We start from the raw sequence: 24,672 nt of genomic DNA on the forward strand, positions 1-24,672 counted from the left end.
CCTTCCTCAGCTTGTAATGGCGAAGGAAGCAATCTGCCTGAAACATTCGTAGGCGAATTAACAAAAGAAAAATCTGAGGAGCACTATAACAACACTTTTCTGCCATGACAGAAGGAGAGGAGACTGACACACATAACCGCAATTTAACCCTCGCAAGACTGTGGCACTCTGACAGCTTTCTCCTCCCCCTGCACGTGAACAGTAATACAAATAACACTCTGACACCAGAGGAGAGGACTGAGGAGCCTGGCTGAGGAGAACAGCTCTGGTTGGATATAGGACGAGTGGTGTGTGTGTGTGTGTGTGTGTGTGTGTGTGTGTGTGTGTGTGTGTGTGTGTGTGTGTGTGTGTGTGTGTGAGTGTGTGTGCGTGTGTGCGTGTGTGCGTGCATGCGTGCGTGCGAGCGCTTATCTGATCTCTTGCCGCCTTATTTGCAATGGAGGGGATGTAGTGACAGAGAACATGGCAGATCATAAATTCCTCCCCCATATGACACATCATCATGATGCCAGGGCAAAAGGCTTTAAGTGCCTGTTCCCCTTCCCCCTGTTGTTCTCAGTGTTGCCAGATTGGTTGGTTTCGCGCCCAATTGGGCTGCTTATGGCCGTCTGCGGGCAAAAAAGGCATTTAGCAGAAGAAAAAAAATGGCCATAGAAATCAGTAGAATTGGGCAGGATTTAGTGCTTCCAGGTGGGTTTTGAGCATTTTTTGCACAGGAAATCATCAGCCTCATCTGGCAACCCTGCCTTCTACAAGACTATTTCACACACAAATCATACCTGATGAAGTGTATGACAATTGCTAATTGGGTTTTTTTGTGTGTTTTTTTACATATATATATTTTTAAGCCTTTTCCCCTTTATTTTCTGACAGGATAGTAGAGGAGAGACAGGAACTGGGGAGAGGGAGATGGGGAGGGATCAGCAAATGACCCAGGCCGGAATCGAACCCGGATTGCCAGCGTATAATCCAGTGCCCTTTAGGTCACGGCAGAGCCACAAATGCTAATTATTAAATGCAAAGGTTTTGGCACCCCTTACGTCAGGGGTGTCAAACTCAAATTGACAGAGGGCCAAAATCAAAATCTGGTACAAAGTCGCGGGCCGAACTCAACAATTATTTTTAAAAAATGGACTAAAGTAGTACACATTCAAATTTCACACACACTCTTTCCCATCATATTTGTAAGTTAAAATGTGTCTGCACATCCTATGACAGAGCAAATTTCATGCTCAAGTCGTTGAGCTATACATTAATGGTGTATGTGGAACAACTGTAATACACATTTGAAATGATTTCATGGGCCACATAAAATGACTCAGCGGGCCAAATTTGGCCTCTGGGCCTGAGTTGGACATCCCTGCCTTACAGTCATAGAGACAGTGATTAAGCTTATATAATGACATTATTCAAAATCCACATGGAAAAAAATTCTTCTCACTGTACTGTCTGTAGGCACTGTGTATTGGTATTACGTGGTAGCAGTGTGAATGTTAAAGTCCTTTGGGACCAATTAAAGAATCTTGACATGATCATAGAGATTTAAATATTTATTACAAGGGCTATTACACAGTAAAAAAAGAACTGTTGTTCTTACGGTAGATTGCTGGCAGCAGTGGTTGCCAAAGTCTACCTTTAAACAAATAACGGTATATTTCCTTTTTACATTTTAGGGGAAATTATGGCAGCAGTGGTTGCCAAAGCCTACCGTTAAATAAATAACGGTATTATTATTTTTTACATTTTACGGTAAAATTATGGCAGCAGTGGTTGCCAAAACGTACCATTAAATAAATTACGGTAAAAACGGATTATACTCAGGTGAGTTCAATTATAGAGTTACAATCAGACAACTGATTGGACTGATTATACTCAGGTGAGTCCAATTATAGAGTTGCAATCACAGACAACTGATTGGACTGATTCAACTCATTGGAGTCCAATAAACATCAACTTAATTAAATACCTAAATAAATGCCCAATTGCCAGATTGTCTAGTGCAGGCAGGTGGACCAGTCTAGTATCATCAATGAAGGGTATATAAATCCATTCTTTATTTTAAAAAGGCCTGAAGATAACCTTAATGAAAATGAAGGCCAAAGCTAGTGGGGCAAGCAAGCTAACAAACAAGCTAGTTAGCAAGCCATGCAGCCACCCTTACAACGTGACCTGCTAACCGGGCCGGCCAGGCCAGGCGAGGCGAGGCGAGGGCCGGCCAGCCGACCAGCCGACCAGCCGACCAGCCGACCAGCCGACCAGCCGGCCTTACAGCCAGCCAGCCAGCCAGCCAGCCAGCCAGCCACCTAGCTAGCTAGCAACCAGTGAGCAGTACAATGCAACAGTCCCTGTTTAAATACATGTTCAAGTGAACCATGTGACCCGAGTGATTAAGCATTTGACAGGTGCAGGCAGTAAGTTAATCATTGCATGACAGCCCTTAGCACTCAGGTGAGGTCAGGAATTGATTGATAGATTGATTTGGATGGGGTAGAATGACAGTTTCAAATAGACTGGGCTACTTCTAAGAGACTAAATCAAGGGATTACTGTCCCAGGTAGACTTTTTCAGATTATACTAGTCTATAGGTATATTTTACACATTAAATGAGGCTAAACTGTAGGCTGTTACCGGATAAATAATAAGTTACAGTGAATTAATGCAAAATGTGCAAACTGTTGCCATTTGCAGTCCTTAACTGTTGCACAGTTTATTCAGTTGCCAGCTTCATTGTTGTCAAATCTACAACGTGGAGGCACCTGGAGCCAAGCAGACAGGCAATATGTTTTTCTGTGGAGTAATTAATATTTAATTCATTATAACCTCCATTGCTTTCTGTTGGGTAGGAGGAATGCAAAAAAAGATATTCTGAATTTTGAAGAGGTTTACTGTGTCAATTTGCCTCTCAATCGAAAACTCTGATGGCAAAGCCTCAAAGTCCAATAAGGGAAAAAAAATATTGCGGTGGAGAATTTTTCGCAGGATGAACTAGAACACATGCAAAGGGTTGTACTCTAAGTTAATACTCATTGATGGCTACTAATCAAATAGCGTGTTGACATCAAACTCTGCCTGTTACAACCAGCCTATCAGTGGTTTGACAAGTTACACCTGGAACAAGTGCAATCACAAGAGATCTATTGGACTAAAAGAGGACAAAAAGCCTAACACGACCAGAAAGAGCACCTACTTTTTGTAGTATACACAATGTGAAGAAAAGCAGAACAGAGTTCTTTGTCTGTTGGTTCACAATTTGGTTCACTAACAGAGGATTGAGTTTGGTTCACTTATAGGGGACTCAACAAAAATGGCTGCTCATGTTGCTAAAACATTTGGAAGTTGGGGAGGCGTGTTTTCATAACTCTCTAGGGAGTTAAACATTAACTCTCTAGCTCTCTTAGCTCAACAACTCGGATCCAGAGGAGTCAAATAACACTGTGTAGTCTTGCTGCAACTCTTGATGTTTAGATTTTGGCTGAACACCAGTCTAACTCTGATCAATCTAACTCTGGCAGATTAGCTGTGTACATATGTGTACACCAGTGAAAAATAAAGTCATGTACCGTTTCTTGACTACTTCATCTTCACTTAACGGTATTTTCCAATATTTTCTTTTCAGTGAACAGTTCAGTATTTTCTACATATTGACACCAGTGAAAAATAAAGTTATGTACCGTTTCTTGACTACTTCATCTCACTTAACGGTGTTTTCCAATATCTTCATTTACAGAGAACAGTCCAGTATTTTCTACATATGACACCTGTCAAAAATAAAGTTATGTAGCGCTTTTTGACTAAATAGTGGCTTGCCATATTTAGTACAGAGATAAACTGTTTTACATTTTACGGTCACTGACTGTTGCAATTTGATAGTTTTTTGCCGTAATTTCAACGGGCATTTTTTACAGTGTAGCTAAGTATCCCGTTAAGAAGCAAAACTGGTTGTAAATTGAAGTTCTGTAATTTCCACAGGAAACAATGTGTGGTACTTCCGAAAGTATTGTATGATTGATTTGAACTTGCACTGTGCTGTTTTGATGTTTCCTTTTTTTCACACAGAATACTAGAAGTCTTCAGTAGCCTCTCAGTGCAGATAGGGTCGCCGGCGGGCCTTTTCACTAGTTGCTGAAAATGCTCAAGTACATCATAACAACATTGCTATGACATTACCGATACAGTATTACCGGATTAAGACATAGCCATTACAATTTTGGTGGCTGTACGGTTATAACATAGGCTCTGCGCTAAGGGGTTCATTTACAAGGCAACATTGAGAATGCAAAATTCTCGCAATATTCATCCCACCCACTTACACTGTACAACAGCGCCGGCGGCAATTCTGTATTTAGTGCAGTGCAGTGTTCTTTTTTCCCCAACATGCATTTGTCACCAGTTGAATGCTCTCTCAAGGGCAATAACGAAAATGACCCTAACTGGAGGCTGCACACCATGCATGACAAATATGCAAGGGAAGAGAAAAATGCTTGTGAACTGTGACCATACAGTCTTCTGGAATATTGAAGTCTGTAATAGTTTCTTTTTTTTCTAAATCTGTTATGAATCAGTTGCTACGTTTACATGAAACATTAAATTCGGAATTAACTCACTTTAATTCTGAATAAAGCTAAATTCTGCTTTGAAAATGTCATGTAAACACTTCTTAATTCGGGATTAAATGAAAGATCAAAAGAAACTCGATGGAATTATTTCATTCTGAATTATTAATTTGGAATTAAAAATGTCATGTAAACGTAGCCAGTGTGTGTACACTGGTTCAGTTTGTCACTAGTAACAATTCACATGTTTGTCTTTATTTCCTGGTGTAGAGTGATGTAGATGTGTGGCCTGCTAACATGTCATACTGTGCTTTACGCACAGTGCCTGTCAACCTGTCAAAAAAGGGACATTTCCTGGATTGAGGAAAGGTTTTCAGGAAGATGACAGGAAGTCAGCGGCAAACAGACGAGAAGTCAGCAGGAAATACATCAAAATAAGGTGTCTCCCTCTGAGGAATTATCAATAGTGACAAAGAGACAGTCAGTGGTTTTATTTGAAAGCGTTGAATGTGACCATCACCGATGGAGTGAGCAGTGTCCCGAGGGGTTTGACCTTCCTCGCCCAGCAAAGGCAGGCTGATGTAGTAGTGCTGACAGTCCCTAACCTACGTAGCCTACGTCCTTCACTGAATAGAAATGCACACAAGCATACATTGTATATAAACATCCAAAATCTGAATAAATATGTCTGATCCAATTTACGTCCTCGCTGGAAGTTCAAATCCCTCCCTAGCCTTCCTATCCCTATTTGGACAACAGCTACGTATGTTTACATGGACATTTTTAATCTGATTTGAGTTGCCCAATCAGAATAGAAATGCACATAAACATACATTGTATATAAACATCCCAATCTGAATAAATATGTCTGATCCAATTAAAACTCAAGTCGGATTGGAAGGGGTGGTGAAGTCCAGGGGTTCCCAAACTTTACCATGACAAAGCCCCCCATATGCTGTGATGTTTCAGCCAAGGCCCCCCTTACATGGGTTGTGCCATACAATTTTTGTGCTGCATACCCTTTCACAACCATAAGTCTAGGTCTGTTGTCAGTGTAATGTTCAGAGATGCAATATAATGCAGCAGCAGTAACACTTAATAATAATGGATGCAAAAAATCATTATAAAGACTTAATAAATAATCAACTATTGAGGAACAAAACATTAACAAATGTTTGTACAGGACAAGGAAATGTTAACAAATGTTTGTTATAAAGTGTTACCAATGCAGCTCTTAACTAAGGGTAATAATTGTTAAGCTTATCTTTTTTCCTTTATTTTGGGGTATATTAGTTATTCAATTCATTGACCGATTGAATTTGTTTTGCTATGCTTTTCTTGCCAACCTGCCATGGCCCCCCTAGTACACCCCAGGGGTCCCCGGCCCCCACTTTGAAAACTGGTGTTGTCCATTACAATCATGCATAGCCTACATACACTTACTCCATTTTTGGGTATAGGGTACTATTTTTTAGGGCTGATTAATTAACCCGCAACAGACTATTCAAACTTCTTGTGTCATTTTTGTGTAGGCCTATAAACATTGAATTCAGATCAGATATTTGAATTAGAATTAGGAGGGGAAAATTGTGTCCATGTAAACAGCTAATGAAAGTTCTGAAAAGGTTAGTTAATGGATAGAAGGCCTAGACATCAATGAACTTCAACCTTACGATTTAACATGTTTAGGCCAAAATCACTGTCCACTGAATTAGGCTATCACCAGTTTTTTCCAATGTGTTCACTGCTGAAACATCAAATGCACTGTTAAACTTTCAAGACTTCAACTTAAAAGTGTGTTTTTGTCCGTTATCTACTGTCTTTTAACTGCTTGTTAGAACTAGGCCTATCTACTTGTCACAGCTCTGAGAGGGCGGGATATGTTCGTAACGTCACGGAGATAAAGTTACAAGGCCAGCCCTACCGGGAAGTCAACCTTGCGCATTGAGTAAGATAGGTCATACCAGTAAATTATATTATACATTGGATACGTTTAGTAACGAGGAGTCTCTTATTTAAAATGGTAGCCCATTATAAGCCAGTCTTTGTCAGATTCAATCGGGGAAGTAGGTACTAACCAGCGCTGACCAGAAACGTGCCGCATCGAAGGTAGCCTATCTGTGAGTAAGTTAACATGTTTACATTGAAGTAGCCATAAGTTATACGTTAACTGGTAGGCTATTTGCGCACCGTGGGTAATAACTTGGAGGGCATCGCCATAGGCTGCATAGGAAGGTGAATGCCCGAAAGCAGCACAGACAAAGTGTAACATCTTCTAAGGTAGGCTAAGCCTTGAGATACACATTAATGGACAATGTTTAAAACACCTGCTTGCGCGAAATGAATTGAGCAACGCACGGAAACGACATATGAAAAAGGATAACTTTCATGCGCGCAGGATTTGCCATAACCATGTCTGAGGGGGACACGCGGCCTCTGATTACATCCACACCGGACACAGAGGGCATGATGACTGAGCCCCTTCCCGACGCCCCCGTTGTGGGGATCCTGGGCACGGGGGATTTCTCTCGTTCCTTGGCGCTGAGGTTGGTGGCCTCTGGCTACCGGGTGGTCGTCGGCAGCCGCACTCCCAAGCGATCGGCAGGGCTTTTTCCCGAGGAGGCAGACGTGACGACCCAACAGGCAGCTGCTTCACAGGCCGAGCTGGTGTTCGTCGGTTTGTTTGTGGAACACTATTCGACGATAAGCGGACTCAAAGAGGTTCTCGCGAGCAAAGTTCTAGTGGATGTCAGTAACGGGACGCATATAAACCACGATGGACCCTCCAACGCGGAGCAGCTCGCCGCGCTTTTCCCCGACAGTGTGGTGGTCAAGGGCTTCAACACCATATCTGCCTGGTCGTTGCAGACAGGACCAAGAGACGGCAGTAGACAGGTACGTGTGCGCACTGGGTGAGGGCACGGGCGCGCGCGCGCAAGGGCGTCCTGGCCCACAGATGTCCACACAGTACATACAGGAATTTCAATCACACACGACATGTAGGCCTACTGAATAGGCAACCCTCACTAGGCTTAGTGCCTGACTCAGCTGTAGGTCTACACTTAAAAGGAAGTAGAAGTTGTATGGTAGGCTATTTCAAAGTCGTTGACACCAGTTATTACATTGTAGCTATTGCACCTAATTTTACCTTTCCTTTAGGCGTATTGCATCTACTGTGAAGCCTACTGAATACATTCACCATTATGCCAACAGCCATTTTACACAGTTCATGAAATATAACATGTTCCTATTTACAGGGTTCACAAAAGTTAAGGGCATTTGGCTTTCGATAAAATATATGAGAATATGAATGAGTTGTCAATGAAAGAAACTGTGACTGAGGGTTGAGGATGAGGACTAGGACTAGGGTATATCCTGACATTTCACCTGAGGGCCAAATATCCCTAAATTATTAATGTTTAACGTGCATATTTAATAATCAGTGTCTGAGTAATATTCTACTATCATCACTGTTGTTGTGGTCAGGGCTGGAAGGCTTGCGATAGGCCCCCCACAGAAGACAACAAAATCATGACAAAATTACATAAACAGTGTTGTAATTCCGAGCTATCAATAAACTCTGTCAACTATAGAGAGGATGGATTTTACATTACTGCATCTGCAATTCAGCAAAAATTGAGCAATACCAACCCCTAAGGCTGCAGCGGCCAACCAACCCCTAGGCTGCAGCCATAATCTAGCCAGTGCATTAATCCAACCCTGCTTGTGGGTAATATACTGTACAACAGTTACTCCAATGACATGTAGTTATACTTCCTCTTTGTGCAGATTCTGCTGTGCAGTGACAGTGTGTCGGCCAAGAAGGCAGTGGCCCAGCTGACCCGAAACATAGGCTTTATCCCCGTGGACGTGGGCCGCCTCAGCTCCGCACGCGACGTGGAGAACGCTCCGCTGCGCCTCTTCCCCACCTGGACCATGCCCGTGCTGCTCTCCCTCGGCCTCTTCCTCTTCTTCTACCTCTTCAACTTCCTGCGCGACGTTCTCCACCCGTACCTCACGTCCGGCAGGAACGTATTCTACAAGCTGCCCATCGACACGGTCAACGTCACGCTGCCGTCGGTCGCCATGGTGATGCTGGCCCTGGTGTATCTCCCGGGGCAGCTGGCGGCGTTCCTGCAGCTGCGTCGAGGCACCAAGTACAGGTGCTGGTTCACTAGTTTGCCCTTGAGTGCTTGGTGTACAATATGCATGAGTGGCATGCTCGCTGACCTCGGTCCTGGGATGCTTGTTAAAGCGGAGATCATGCGGGATGAGATCCGCTTCAAGTTCCACCCCCACTGTATAGAGGAGAGTAGCTGGGTGCTGTAGCCTGATTATTATCGACTTTCAAATCTCTTCGAGACTTGGTCTGACCATGAGCATGACAACTAACATTTCCTAAACTGCATGGTCGACCTGCCTCCCTTAGTTTGCAAATGGTTGTATGCTTCCTGACAAAGTGAGAGGAGTTCCCGAATTTTCAGGTGCTCAGAAACTATATTGTATTGCTCTTGGCCTGACTAGAAGTACCGCTGAAGGTGTTGCGTCACTAGGAGCGCGTGGCACCAAGTACAGGTGCTGCCAATTCCAGAAGTCAACACAAAGTTGCTACTCTTACACAAGACATTTAATTCCAAATGAACTGACTTAAATTCTGAATAAAGCTTAATTCCGCTTTTAAAACGTCATGTAGACATCTCTTAATTCAGAATTAAGGAAACCTCCCGGGACAGCTGGCGGCGTTCCTGCAGCTGCGGCGCGGCACCAAGTACAGGTGCTGAGAATTCCTAAAGTCAACAAGGGAGCTTGTCTATGTTCCCACAGCCCATTGGTTCCACATCACTAAGACTTTTAACATTATTTTTTAGGCCCATTGTTCCCACAGCTCAGTGGTCCCACAGCACATTCCTGCTGCTCCATGTTCCCACATTTCTAAGAATTTATTAACATTTGGGCCTTATGTTCCAAAGGCACATTCTCTTAGTTAGTACTCAGAAATGTGGGAACATGGAGTTGTAGAACATGGGGCCTATGAGAATAATTTCTTTTAAAATGTGGGAACATGGTCATGGAGCAGCAGGAATAAGCTGTGGGACCAATGGGCCGTGGGAACAGTGGGCTGTGGGAACATAGAGCTGACCCCATCAAGGGAGATTAAGTGTGGAGAGGTGGCAGCCTTCTACGCTGCAAAGCGCTGGAACCAGCTTCCAGATCATGTTAAAAATGCACCCACTATTGATAGTTCTAAATCTACAGTAGACTCAAGAAGAAGCTGTTCTCAGATGCCTTCCTCTAGCAGCTCTGAATGATACGTTTTTAATCCCTTTTTATTCTAATTATAGCAAATGATCTATACTAATGTTTTATCGAAGGTTTGCATTTTCTTTGATCCTAACCGATATGTTTTAATCTTTTTATTCTAATTATGTAATGCTTTATCTTGATGTTTTAATTTTTCTATGTCCCTAATTCTTTCTTGTTACTTTTATTTTTTTATGTGAAGTGTAACGGAGGCTAACTGTTGGCGTGGAACGTTAGTAAACCTCCCTCCCGATAGCTTCATACAGTGTCGATGCTATTGGGCTGGGAGGACTGATCCTTTAGTCCAGCGGAATCGTACTGTGCCTCCCATTTCCGAACCGATGTAGTTGATGTGTTTGCAGGTTTGTGCCCCGAGGTGGACGAACAGGTGCAAGAAGACCTCCGTCACAGAAGCACATTGAATTGCTCCTGTCTGTGTATGAAATGCACTAACCTTGCCTTTGCCTTGCGTTGCCGTACAGCCGCTTCCCGTCCTGGCTGGACCGCTGGCTGGTGGCGCGTAAGCAGCTGGGCCTGCTGGCCTTCCTCTTCGCCGCACTGCACGCCGTCTACAGCCTCTGCCTGCCCATGAGGAGATCGGCACGCTACATGATGCTAAACGCAGCCTACAGAGTGGTGAGGAACAGAGATGCACTGTGTTACACACATGACACATCACATCACAAAGTACATGTTCATCACAATACGTTGTTATTTCCCAAAATGTGTGCGTCCAGAGGCCACTTCACCCCTCATTATCAAACTATGTGAAAGTGAAAGCCCCATTGGGAAACTCCAACTCCCATTGTCATTGTGACTCAACACTCCACAGCATACAAGTGAACACTGCACACTGCACACAACGAAATTGCATTTATGCCTCACCCGTACAAGGGGGCAGCCCTCAATGGCGCCCCAAGGGTTATTGTGGTAGCTACAACCTTGGAGGGAGTAACTTAAAGATGGCCTCTCAACGTCATTTGATTAATATTGCTGTGTTCCCCATTGTTATTGAATGTGTTACGCGTTGATCCTGTTTTAAAAAAACGTTCTGGTTGCTTTGTTTCAAGCCTTTTTTGCAAGCCAGCAACGTGGCTTTTGGAGAAACGAGAGGGTGTTCCGTGTTTCTTGTGGAAATGCGTCTCTGATTGGCTCACTCTTCCTGCTCTCGTGGAAATGCGTCTCTGATTGGCTCAGTCCTCCTGTTCTTGGAGAGAATGTAATGGGAAACAGAGTCGCCACTTCCCCGGGTGGTACTGCACTATAGGGGCGCCAACGGAGGCGTGCATGCTCCATTCAGGGCTGTGCTCTTTCGACAGCGACCCCTAGGCGAGCTGCAGGCACGGAGCAACCAGAGTGGGCTTGCTGTATGGATGAGGCTTTGTGCTGTGTGTGTACCTGAGAGTAGCAATCAGCTGATAGCTAAGCTAAGCTAGATTTCGGGCCACCAGACGTTGCTTGTATTGAAAACAAGCAGAAAAAAATTACTCAACATGTTTTTAGAAAAATGGGTCGACATAAACCTTTGTGGGCAACGCCTTCTTTCAACGTGACGAAACACAGAAAGGCTTTCGTTATTCGCTCGTTTCTCTGCATTATTTATGTCAATTGGGAAACACCGGGAAACACAGCCAGGCGAGGTGACGCACCGCTATGAGAGCCTTGCAAGTGAGTTTAACTTGGGGTGACCGTCCGATCTTCAAAAGGAGTGAGTAAAACTGTGTTTTATCGGAAGTTGGCCTTTAAGTTGACGCGCAACATTGTCTCTTTGTTGTTATCCTTTATTGAGTTTATTCGATATCCAAAAGTTAAAATCCAATACATCCGGTGCAAAAGTTAAAACCTAAAGCCGCCAACAGCAGTGCGCTACCGGTGAGCGTTGAGGTGCTATAGTGCATAAAGAGCTACAAGGTTTCGTATTGAGTGAGCGGTCAACAAATATGTGCTCTCCCACGCCTGCCCCTCTCCCTGCCAGTGAACCGGTGCACAGTTGCCTCAATACAAAGCTAATTACCGTCCTACAGTTGTGACAGACGGCGGTGAATGTCAAAATAAGAGCTATTAGACTCTGCGATGAATGAATAAAAAGAAAAGAAAAAGGAAAAAAGACGAAATTGAGTGTCAAAAAACACAAACACAAACAAAGCATAGGATATAGTACACTGCAAAGCAAACATTTCAAACGTGTGCTTATGCACAATATCAGATCAGGCCCTTCTCCCGCATGGCCCCCAACAGCAGGAATCTGATCACCCACATTGTTGCCAGATTGGGTGGTTACCCGCCCAATTGGGCTGCTTGGGATGGCCGTCTGTGGGTAAGAACGGGAAAAATGGGACATTTGGCATTTTTTTTCTGCTGTTTTGTACCCATAGAAATCAATGCAATTTGTTGAAACTGGGCTGAATTTAGTGCATTTTTTATATATTTTTTTTTTTTTGTTTAGGGGCTTTTATGCCTTTATTTGATAGGACAGTCGAAGATGGTGATAGGAAGCAAATGGGACAGAGAGATGGGGGAGGATCGGGAAATGTCCCCGGTCGGACTCAAACCGGGGTCCCCGTGGGTGGGCATGCAAGCCCAAATGTGGGGGGCTTAGCGCGCTGCGCCACAGCGCCCCCCGAATTTAGAGCATTTTGAGAACCTTTCGGGCGGGATTTGATTGGACACATCTGGCAACACTGATCACTCATTGTAGCACAGCAGCCTCCCTTGAGGTGCTGATTAGCACAACCTCACACCACCCGTCTCATCTGTGAGCATCTGCATGGGGGCTGCTGTGTGTGTGTGTGTGTGTGTGTGTGTGTGTGTGTGTGTGTGTGTGTGTGTGTGTGTGTGTGTGTGTGTGTGTGTGTGTGTGTGTGTGTGACTGTGTGTGTTCATCAGTGGTGTCATCAGTTTAGTGTGCAGTGGATTTGTGTTTGTATATGTGTGTGTGTGTGTGTGTGTGTGTGTGTGTGTGTGTGTGTGTGTTTGTGTCAGTGTGTGTTCATAAGTGGTGCCATCAGTTTGTGTGTGTGCGTGCATGCACGCGCGCTGGGTCATGTATGCATGTGCGTGTGTGTTTGTGTTTGTGCGTACATGTGCGCGCTGTGTCGTGTATGCATGTGCGTGTGTATCTGTGTTTGTGTATGTGTGTGTGTTTGTGTCTGTGTCTGTGTGTGTTCATCAGTGGTGTCAGGAGTTTAAAGGCAACAGGAGACCACTGGCTTCACAGCAGGGTCCCACATCAACACATCCACACATCCCCTGATAAGGAGAAACCAGAGGGAGAGTGGCGCACGCAGGCAGGGACTACGTTGTGCAGTGGAGTGGTTCCCAAACTGGGGACCGGGACCCATATGAGGAGAGGGGGTCACAGAGAGAAAGGACTGTTTGTACAAAACCTTCAATAAATGCATTTATACAATATAAACATTCCATACATTTGTTAATTTTTAAAATTTGTCATCGGACTTGTTTATTTTATTTACTTTGCCCTTGAATATTATTTTAAATTGAATGAAAAAACTTCAAAGAAGAGTGTTTGGAATGTTCAATAGCAATATGGGGGGGTGTCACGAAAATATTCTCAGAGATTGTAAGATTATGATATTGTATCCAGTCTCTGATATTCTTAGAAGAATAGAATAGAATAGACTTTATTGTCATGCCAGCATGAAAGTTGACTTCTCACCATATAAAAACATGAATTGACATTCATTCCATTGCTCAAAAACATAAATACATACAGTAGATGAATCATGGGTTAGGTCCAAAAGGAACAGCAGAAAGAAGTTTGGGAACGAACGTGTTTCATGCGTGCAGCTGTAGAGGCATCAGCTGAACCCCAGTGTCAGTCCTGAGGCTGCAGAGAGCTAACGGGAGGAGGGGCACAGATGTATGACAAAAAGGGACATCGGGGGGAAAAACACACACACACACACACACACACACACACACACACACACACACACACACACACACACACACACACACACACGCACCCGGCAGGAGCACCATGCACGCTCTGAATCTAGGAGGGGAAAACGCCCGAAAGGATCATGTCTTCATGAGACAAGATGGATGTTTATTTGAGATCCCTTCTGACCTTCAAAAATGAATATTCTAGATGATTCCAAAGGTCGCATGATAGATAGGCGAGAAGGAAAGGAAATATGGCCTACATAGATCTGTCATGTTTGAGACTACGCAGCTAGAATAGAATAGAATAGAATAGACTTCATTGTCATGCCAGCATGAAAATTGCCTTTGGTCACACAGAATAAAGAAGAATAAAAAAGGGGGGCGCTGTAAGCCCCCCACATTTGGGCTTGCATGCCCAACCCCGGGGACCCCGGTTCAAGTCCGGCTGGGGTCATTTCCCGATCCTCACCCGTCTCAATGTCCCATTCGCTTCCTGTCACCATCTTCGACTGTCCTGTCAAATAAAGGCATAAAAGCCCCTAAATTTTTTTTTTTTTTAAAAAGAATAAAAACACAAATAGGCATTTTTATTTCATTAATATGACTGAATGGTGTATACCTAAAGCCTGGCTCAAACTACACCACTCCCGATTTTGTGTCCGATGTTGAGGTCGGGCTGCGGCGCACACATGAAGAGAATCGTAACTGTCAATTTTACCCCTGATTGTGACCATCCAAGAAAACGCCTGACGTTCTATCTCCAATCGCAAATATCAAACACGGTTTGATTTCTACGATTTGCGATCGGTGACTCTTTGAGCTGCCAAAGTTCTATCTTAGAACGTTGCACACGACGAGCAATGACTGTTTTAGGTATGCCATATATTGATACCCTCTTTCAACAAAGACATTTGTTTCATGTATAGTTCTTTTTTTTTAAATTTCAATTCTGCATCGACAAAACGCAGCACATGACTGTTACTGACGATATTGAACAGCAGGGGGCACCTGAATTCACTCTTTTACAGAGGGGGGGGGGGGTGGTGTAACAACAATATCACATACTTGCATCATGAATTTACTTATGCTTCTACTTATTGTGTGTGTGTGTGTGTGTGTGTGTGTGTGTGTGTGTGTGTGTGTGTGTGTGTGTATGTGTGTGTGTGTGTGTGTGTGTGTGTGTTTGCCCTGCAGGTGAAGGAGGGCCAGGCTAACATGTATATGTGTATGTGTGTGTGTGTGTGTGTGTGTGTGTGTGTGTGTGTGTGTTTGCCCTGCAGGTGAAGGAGGGCCAGGCTAACGTGTGTGTGTGTTTGCCCTGCAGGTGAAGGAGGGCCAGGCTAACGTGTGGGACGAGGAGGCGGTGTGGCGGTCGGAGCTGTACCTGTCGGTGGGCATCATGGCACTCGGGCTGCTCTCTCTGCTGGCACTCACCTCGCTGCCCTCCGTTGGCAACGCACTCAACTGGAGAGAGTTCACCTTTATACAGGTGAGGCTGCCTGTCTGTCTGTCTGTCTGTCTGTCTGTCTGTCTGTCTCTCTATCTAAGGCTACGTCAGAATACTGGACTTAAGGCAAAGTGCAGTAATTCCACATTTTGTCAAAATTGAGTTTAGACTGAAAGTGGTCTTTATAACATCTCCTTTATTTGTGAGAGAGTTCACCTTTATACACGATTCCTCCTGCTTACAAATCACATGGCAAGGCAGGTGTTCTGCGCATGAAGGTCTTTTCCCTTTATAGTGGGTGGACGTCTCGTAGTCTGTGACGCTCTGGTGTAATTTTGGGTGTGGATGGTGGGGACTTGTCCATACCACTTTTGAGATAAACCTAGCTTGCACCCACCACTTTCTCACAAATATAATGCACAAATAGCATACCCGGACAATTTAACATATTAATGTCTCCACCACTTTCCAAGCCAAACCTACACCTTTGGGTGGAGGGATCATAGCCTGTGACGCTCTTGTCTTGGACTTGGGGACTTCTGTTGTCATGGAGGCCAGTGGAAGGGCTGCTCGATTATGAGAAGAATCAATATCATGATTATTTCAGTCAATATTGATATCACGATTTTTTTAGACAATATTTTTTTCAAAGACAAATAATTGGGCTAAACAATTCACAATCTTCCCTCCCTTCAGCAGTGTGAGTGGAGGGCCATAGAGAAACACACAGTGGTGTTCTGCATCAATTTTGGGTAGCAAGTGTACTCTGCGCTCACAATGGCTCAAGTGGAGGGGAATGTATTGCGCTTGGCATAACCTACCTTTTGGCAGTATAAGCAAATGACAAAAATATTGTGTTAACTCGATTCTATGAAATTTGATATTGTTTGACAGCAATATTGACGTCATTGATGCCACATGCGGATGAAAATGAAAAAAAAAAAACATTGTGACAGATGCGTTTTAGGCCCCTAAATGGGATATTTTTTTAAATGTACATTTTAAAACCCTGTTTACGTGTCAACTAAGAGACCAAAACCAATGCGTTTTGAAAAATGTCTATATATATATATATTTATATGTCAATAGCTTCTTATGGCTCCTGCGCAGGGGTGAAAGTAGTTTTCCTTTCTTATCGGTGCTACTCCCCCATCCGCAAACAAACAATAAGCAAATAAAAAAATAAACATGTATACTACAGATCATATCGCTGCAATTTCGAGTGTCTCTTCATAGGACACTTGTCTCAAATGCCATAGTGTGGTTGTATTTTGATTTCTACTAGACCTTGAGCTTTTTATTTCAAATGTGGGTTTTTGGGCTGCATTAAACCTCTTCTCTTACCGGTACTACGCACCAGCTGTACATCTTATACCAGTGCTAGGCACCTGTGCCAGAGATTCTTTAAGTATATATCTCTCTACTCTCTCTGCCTGTGCTGTGCGCACCCGTCCACTTTCAGCCCTGCTCCTGTGTTCATCATAAGGTGTTAAGCATTTTATCCCGTCTGTCCTTTCAGGGTCATGATTAGCCTCACCTATCTGTCTTGCTGTCTCCCACGCATGTCAGGATTTGTCTCTTGCCTATGCTTTTAATTCAATATAATATACAGTACAGCACATATACATTGAGTCTTTCTTTCTTTCACACATTTCTTTTAATCCTCTTAAACATATACATTGAGTCTGTCTTTCTTTTCTTTCTTTCTTTCTTTCTTTCTTTCTTTCTTTCTTTCACCCATCCCTTTTTAAATCTTTCGTTCTAGCCATCTTCTGTCTATCAGTCTTTTCTCTCTTCTGCTATACCTCTTCTATTCTCCTTCTGCTTTACCTCCTCTATTCTCTCTTCTGCTTTACCTCTTCTATTCTCCTTCTGCTTTACCACCTCTCTCCTCCTTCTTCTTTACCTCCTCTCTCCTCCTTCTGCTACACCTCCTCTCTCCTCCTTCTGCTTTACCTCCTCTCTCCTCCTTCTGCTATACCTCCTCTATTCTCCTTCTGCTTTACCTCCTCTATTCTCTCTTCTGCTATACCTCTTCTATTCTCCTTCTGCTTTACCTCCTCTATTCTCTCTTCTGCTTTACCTCTTCTATTCTCCTTCTGCTTTACCACCTCTATTCCTCTCCACCACCCTCCTCACCTTCCTTCCCCACTGTTGCCAGATGGAAAATGCAGAATAGTCGTACCAAAACCTCAAATTATTGTTTTTTGGGGGCTTTTTGGGAGGAAACTATCGTACAACACCCAAATTGTTGTTTCAAGGCATCCAAATGAACTGAATGACAACTCTGAAATTATCTTACGTACATCATGTTTTTTGATCGAGGACAAAGTGGACAAAATGATGGTAGAAATACAATAATTATCGCACATCTGGCAACACTGTCCTCCCCTCTGCCGCCCTCGCTGCGTCTCTGGCTATGCTCAGCGGAGGAACCAGACATTTGCACTCTCTGTTGTTAGGAACGAGGGATTTGTCACTCTCTCCCTCCCTCTCATTTGAACTTCCTTCCTTTCCTTTCCTCCCCTCTCTTGTTCTCTTTCCTCCTGGTCTCTGTTCTCTCCGTCTCTCACTCCATCCTTCATGCCTACATTAAGATGATCCAGACAGCATGCGATTAGTCACATGCTGCATCTGGGAATAAAATGGATTTTTTTTGTTGCATGTGCTCTCCCAGTGTTTCCCTGTCTCTCTGTATTTCATGCCTCTGTCTCTGTCTTTTTTCCACTGCTCTTTGATGCCCCAGCCCAGGTTGTTGAGAAATATCACTATACATTCACAAGGCTGTGCTGACTGAGGATAACCATGGCATGAAGTAGTGCTGGGCAATATGGGAAAAAACGTATATAACAATATGGCTTATATCACGATAACAATATACAGTATATCAAGACATACAACAATTATGTCTCTTTTCAGTTAATCTCTTTATTTTCTCTTTGTGTCAGGTTGAAAAACCATATTTCTTCAAAAAAAAAAAAATCTTCTTTTACAATTATGTGAACGGAACGTTTTACTTTTTGCACTTTATGTCTTTAGGCTCTTTTCTACTGCCGGTTTCCTGGTAGGCCTAAAGCTTGACAAAGCACGACACGACCGCCACTTTTTTCTTAAAGATTGAGCTCTGTCGTACCCAAAGGAAAAGTAAAAAGTGGCGGCCAAGTCACACTGTTTCAAGCTGTAGGCCAACCAGGAAACCGGCAGTGGAAACCGCTTTTTGTGCACCTGCAATATACAGCTGGGTGAGTGTAAGGCATGCAGCTATAGGTAGCATGTTCCGCAGGCTCATTCGTACCCGGCCAGTGACCTTGTGCTGTACACTCACATTGAAGTGTTTACGTGAAAGTGTCTGGAAAATGTACTAAGCCAGCGTGATCAGATTGGAGTCACTGGTGCAAGTAGATTTGTATAAAATCAGAATTGGGCATATAATGGTATGTAGTCTCAACACAGCCTAAGGTGGCTTACATAGTCAACGCGAGCAACCTAAAAACGCACGTCAACGCGCATTAATGTGTGGTGGCACAAGTATCTCCAATGACCATGCGATGCATGTAATCTACGCCGAGTATAAAACAATTCAGGTGGCGCATTGACACATAATGGCAGGCCAAAGCGGGGTGTCTAGCCTTGCGACACACGTAGGCATCAGGAGGATATGCCCCCATAAAGTGTGCCCGCCATAGCAAACACACTTAATAAAGCAGCAACATAGCAATATGAAGTAGAGCACTTTTTGCATTTTATTCTTGACAGGACAATGAAGGACAGGAAATGAGTGGGGAGTAAAACGGGGAGGGATCGACATGGCCTGGGCTGGAATCGAACGCGGCTTGTCGGCTTACTTATTTTACAGGGTATCGGTTACAGGCCAAGCAGCAATGTGTGGTTAGGTACCTTGCTCAAGGGCACTTCAGCCATAGATGGAGGTGTAGGCGGGGGTAAGGGTGGGATTCGAACCTGCAACCCTCTGATCTTAAGACCACCTCCCTAACCATCATATCATCATATCAGGCCACGGCTGCCCCGTTTTCTTCTTCTTTCAAAATAAACAAACACACCTACTGCTGTAGGTCTCCAAGCAAAAGCTCAAAGCTCTTTTCTCCCAAATCTTGTAGCCGCTAGTAATCACTAGCAACCCTCATGGTCAACCCAAGCGTGCAATTCACTTTCACCAAAAAAAAACACAGACTCAGTCCACCGCCATGCGTGTATTTTCCATCTCCATCGCCGCCCCTCATTAACGCTAATGAATTTCAGTTAGCTCTGGGGCGGTGGAAATAATTAGCAGGTCTCTTACGAGGCCCGAATAAGATCTGTGTCTGCCGGTGCATACAGGGCCGGATTAAGATGACTCATGGCCCCTAGGCTACAGGTTGCTGTAAGGCCCCCCGCCCCCCAGGAAGGCAAATTACATGACAAAATTCCATAGTGTCAAAATTACAAGCTATCGAGTAAGGATGACATATTTATCAACTGTGGAGAGGAGCAAGGAGCATTAGCATGGTGTAGCCTCTTAATGCATGCAGTACCTCCTGTGGCACGCTGTAATAGACATTGAAAGTTAACTGCTATAGTACTACACTACTATGACAGTGCACGGGGTCTTAAGTAATACATTACGACTTGGTAATGAACATGCTGGTAACAGCTAATTTATAATGCTGTGTCTTAAGGGGTTAAACCTGTACTTCTTGACACGACAGATTCATTTTTCAATTTCACATCTTGTCTTTTGACAATATTTTGGTCAATCTGGGGAGCCACTAGATGGCAGGCAGGTGGGGGCCCCTAGGCTGTAGCCATATCTAGGCTGTGCGGTGCGTTAACCCGGCCCTGCGTGAATTCGCATGCTGGAGGGGGCTCATTAGAGAGTGGAGAAGTCACCCCTGCCAGGTCACAGCACACCAGCCTCTCAGGGCAGAGCAGCATCCCTACCTGACAACTACTGAGTGGGGCTGGGACTCGACATGCTGTGTGTGTGTGTGTGTGCGTGTGTGTGTGTGTGTGTGTGTGTGTGTGTGTGTGTGTGTGTGTGTGAGAGAGAGAGAGAGAGAGAGAGAGAGAGAGAGAGAGAGAGAGAGAGGAGAGAGAGAGGAGAGGAGAGGAGAGAGAGAGAGAGAGAGAGAGAAGAGAGAGAGAGAGAGAGAGAGAGAGAGAGAGAGTGTGTGTGTGAGAGAGAGAGAAAGACTGTGTGTGTGTGTGTGTGTGTGTGCGTGAGAGAGAGAGAGAGAGAGAGAGAGAGAGAGAGAGAGAGAGAAAGACTGTGTGTGTGTGTGTGTGTGTGTGTGTGTGTGTGTGTGTGTGTGTGTGTGTGTGTGTGTGTGTGTGTGTGTGTGTGTGTGTGTGTCTGTGTGTGTGGGTGTGTGTGTGACCCTCTTTTGCTGTATGTGAATGTGAACAGAGCTTCAGCTCCAGTTTTGACAGGACACACAGTTGTGTGGACAAACTGCTCCCCCGTGGCTATGCTATGCTATGCACAGGTACAAAATGTCCCAAAGCCAGCTTGTGGTTTAGTGTTTGCGTGTGTACGTATATATTTGTTGGTTTGCCTGCTGGAGGCAGTAGCATGTACAGTAAATTATTACCAGGGCTTGACATTGGCACCTGCCAACCTGCCAAATGCCCACATTTGAAAAAAAAGTAAGGTGTGCTATTTAAGTAGAGAACACATACAACCACATTGTTTCAGACAAGTGTCCTATGGAGAGAATAGCTCAAAGTTACCTGAAACCGTCATGCAGTGATATAGATCTGTAGTACAGCACACGTGTGTGTCTATTTATGATGTTGGAAAAAAAAAATGTTCATTTATTTTGCAGGGTTGGGGGGTGGGTTAGCACATGAAATCTACTTTCACTTCTGGTTAGACACCATGTGTGGAAAATACCCCCCAAAAAACAATCAGGGTGTGCCCCCCACATTTGGGCTTACATTGCCCATGGGGACCCCGGTTCAAGTCTGGCCGGGGTAATTTCCCAGCCCTACCCCATCTCTCTCACAACCGTTTCCTGTCTCCTCTCATACTGTCCTGTCATAATAAAGCCCAAAAAGCCCCAAAAAACACTTTAAAAACAAACAAACAAAAACAAAAAAACCAGGGTGTGCGTGAGGTCATAACAGTCATTTGTTGTGTGGTGATTTGGTGCTGCATCTCTTGCCCTCTGGTTGTGGAGTAGGCCTCCTCTCATCTCTTCTCTTCTCTTCTCTTCTCTTCTCTTCTCTTCTCTTCTCTTCTCTTCTCTTCTCTTCTCTTCTCTTCTCTTCTCTTCTCTTCTCTTCTCTTCTTTTCTCTTCTTTTCTCTTCTCTTCTCTTCTCTTCTCTTCTCTTCTCTTCTCTTCTCTTCTCTCCCTCTCTCTCCTTTTCTCTTCTCTTCTCTTCTCTTCTCTTCTCTTCTCTTCTCTTCTCTTCTCTTCTCTTCTCTTCGTTCTCTTCTCTTCTCTTCTCTTCTCTTCTTCTCTTCTCTTCTCTCTCCTCTCCTCTCCTCTCCACTTCTCTTCTCTTCTCTTCTCTTCTCTCCTCTCCTCTCCTCTCCTCTCCTCTCCTCTCTCTTCTTCTCTTCTCTTCTCTTCTTTTCTCTTCTCTTCTATTCTCTTCTCTTTGGAGTTTACCATGAGGTGTGTGATGCACTGTTGGGTTCAAAAAGTCACAGAGCCTCTTCTTATTGCCTTCATAAGCTTCCATGCGTCACCACATTATGCATAAAAACATCTCCCATCTGCTATTGCCATTCTTATCCCTCTCTTTTTCTCTCCTTCATATCGGTTTTCCTCTATGTCCCCTGTCTCTGTGCCCTCTGCATTTTTGTAATATACTGTATATAGTGTATATATTTTAAGGGGCTTTTATGCCTTTATTTGACAGGACAGTCGAAGATGGTGACAGGAAGAAAATGGGACAGAGAGATAGGGGAGGATTGGGAAATGACCCCAACCGGAATTGAACTGGGGTCCCCGTGGGTGGGCATGCAGCCCAAATGTGGGGGGCTTAGCGCACTGTGCCACAGCACCCTCCATGCCCACTGCATTTACCTTTACTCACCCATGATTATGACCAAGCCTTTTCTCCTTGTTGAATCTGAAATTACTACAATGGCTCCCAATGATATATGCTGAAATACAGATTTTTTTGGGGGGTGGCAGCAGGTTGGTCTGGCATCAGAGATTATCTATGGGTCCGTTTATACAAGGACGATTGCGAGGGAAAACGTCAAAACATTTTCTCAGAAGTGCCTTTCATTTGTTTACACAGCGACCCTGCCCATTGGGGCTTGAAGACGCTAAAATTGTAAGGCTCCTTCCAGAGTGAGTGTTGAAGACATACCTGGTCGAGGGGTACTTCTTACCAAATATTTTCCAATTGTCCTCGTGTAAAAGGACACAAAATTTGTTCTCTCCTCACGTCTCTCTAACTGTGTTTATCTGTTTTTTTCTCTTTGAATGTATGTTGCCAGTCCTTGGAGAGAGCTTAGAAAGGAAAGAACAGTCCTACAATACTATGACATAACACAGGACCTTTAGTAATGCACTACAACTTGATCATTGCCATTCTGGTAACAGCAAATTTATAGTGCCTTGTTTTAACGGGTTAAACTCATTCAAAATAGTTTAATCACATTTAGCTTGCTTGTTTTATTGGTGCAAAGGATTTTTTTAACCCTTCTCCTGACCAGAATGGTCCTGCTTTTTGAAGTAGACCTCCATGCCGCAATCCCGAATGTACTGTACAGTGTACACTACAGTATGTGTGGAATAAGGCAGAAAATGGTCAAAATAGCAAAAAAAAAAATGTTGCAGTGCTTTCTGACATGAAATGCTGACAACCACACTTCCCCCCTCCCTCCCCTCACTGTCCTCACCTCTCTATTTCCATCCCCACCTCTCTTCGTTCATTCCACCCCCCCACTCACCCCCTTCCTGACTGTCCTGACACATCCCACATCCCATGCATTGCACTTTTCAATGTATGTCATTCCCTTTTTATTTATTTATGTACCCCCCTGTTTCTTTCATACCCCCCAGTTTTGTGTCTTTTAGTTGTATTGTTGTATGTGTGAGCACACTAAATACCATTCCTAACAGCTGTATTTTATACTGTTGATATGGCGAAATAAAACTTGGACTGAACTTCCCTCACTGTCCTCCTCCCTCTATATCCATCCCCACCCCTCTTCATTCCATCACCCAAATTATTCTCCCATCATCCCTCCATCTCTGTCAGTGACCATATTAAGCCAATGTGGTGCCCCCGGACACGATACCTCACTGGTGCCCCCCTTTATAAAGAATATATGTTAAGCCTGTGTGTTGTGGTGCCCCCTCACTGGTTAAAAATGGTTGGTGCCCCTGGGCAATGTGCAGCTGGCCCTTATGGATAATCCGGCCCTGATCTCTGTGTCTCCATCTCTCTGTGTCTCTGCTGCAGTCTCGTCTGGGCTACGCTGCCCTCTTAATGTCCACCCTCCACACCCTGCTGTTCGGCTGCTTTTTTAAGTAGACCTCTCTACGCTGCAATCCTATATGTACTGCAGTGTTTCCCCCAGATTTTTTTAAATTATTATTATCCTCTTCATTCCATCACCTATATGTTATTCACCTAATCATCCCTCCATCTCCATCTCTCTGTGTCTCTGCTGCAGTCTCGTCTGGGCTACGCTGCCCTCTTAATGTCCACCCTCCACACCCTGCTGTTTTTTTTAGCTTTTCCTGACCAGATATGGTCCTGCTTTTTTAAGTAGACCTCTCTACGCTGCAATCCCATATGTACTGCAGTGTTTCCCCCAGAATTGTTATTATTATTATCCTCTTCATTCTGTGTCTCCATGTCTCTGCTGCAGTCTCGTCTGGGCTACGCTGCTCTCTTCATGTCCACCCTCCACACCCTGCTGTTCGGCTGGGACCGGGCCTTCCAGCTCTCCTCCTACCTCTTCTACCTGCCGCCCACCTTCGTGCTGGTGCTGCTGCTGCCCTGTGCCGTGCTGCTGGGCCGGCTGCTGCTGGCGCTGCCCTGCGTCTCGCAGCGTCTGGCCCGCATCCGGCGCGGGTGGGAGAAGAGTCGCGGCATACGGTTCCAGCTGCCGGAGAATAATGTGGAGAAGAGAGGACGGGAGGATATCAGCGATGTCTGAGGAGGATATCAGCAATGTCTCTTTGATTCATGAAGAAAATGCACTCTCAGATGACCAAGGGACATGATACATGATGCAAATGTTTGAATATAACAAAGAAAACTGATAGGAAAACATTTGCTGATTTTGTATCAAAATAGTATTTTCAAAGCAGTTTTTCCTCATGGTTTATTTTGACATTGCGCATGCATGGGCAGTGTATAACTACAGTGGTCTACACACAATGTGAAGTGTAGCAGAGCATGACAGGTTAGCATCATCGTGATGCCATTTGTATGCTTTGGTAGATGATAGGTGCTTTGCAATGGAATAGGCAAGGTCGTTGTCACTCGCCATA

At 44.3% G+C, this 24,672-nt stretch overlaps 1 protein-coding gene across 2 annotated transcripts; it reads left to right on the forward strand.

Annotated features, from left to right (window-relative positions):
• Positions 1 to 6,482: 6,482 nt before the first annotated feature.
• On the forward strand, positions 6,483 to 24,349 carry steap3 (STEAP family member 3, metalloreductase). Of its 2 annotated transcripts, XM_063212790.1 has the most exons (6): positions 6,483 to 6,833; positions 6,952 to 7,448; positions 8,343 to 8,716; positions 10,337 to 10,490; positions 15,085 to 15,249; positions 24,045 to 24,349. In XM_063212790.1, exons 2-6 carry the CDS (start codon positions 6,966 to 6,968, stop codon positions 24,333 to 24,335), a joined length of 1,467 nt encoding a protein of 488 aa, XP_063068860.1. In that variant the 5' UTR covers positions 6,483 to 6,833; positions 6,952 to 6,965; the 3' UTR covers positions 24,336 to 24,349. The 2 variants fall into 2 exon arrangements, with proteins under 2 accessions (XP_063068860.1, XP_063068859.1); XM_063212789.1 differs by having other exon boundaries at positions 6,483 to 7,448.
• The last annotated feature ends 323 nt before the right edge of the window (positions 24,350 to 24,672 follow it).

The sequence above is a fragment of the Engraulis encrasicolus genome, chromosome 12 (assembly GCF_034702125.1).
Source record: "Engraulis encrasicolus isolate BLACKSEA-1 chromosome 12, IST_EnEncr_1.0, whole genome shotgun sequence".
NCBI classification, from domain to species: Eukaryota; Metazoa; Chordata; class Actinopteri; order Clupeiformes; family Engraulidae; genus Engraulis; species Engraulis encrasicolus.

Excerpts from the sequence above, each read along its gene's own strand:
- steap3 (XM_063212789.1), top strand. The coding sequence starts at position 6,942 with ATGCGCGCAGGATTTGCCATAACCATGTCTGAGGGGGACACGCGGCCT. Across the intron at positions 7,449-8,342 it reads CAAGAGACGGCAGTAGACAG|ATTCTGCTGTGCAGTGACAG; the intron begins GTACGTGTGCGC and ends CTCTTTGTGCAG. Across the intron at positions 8,717-10,336 it reads CGTCGAGGCACCAAGTACAG|CCGCTTCCCGTCCTGGCTGG; the intron begins GTGCTGGTTCAC and ends GTTGCCGTACAG.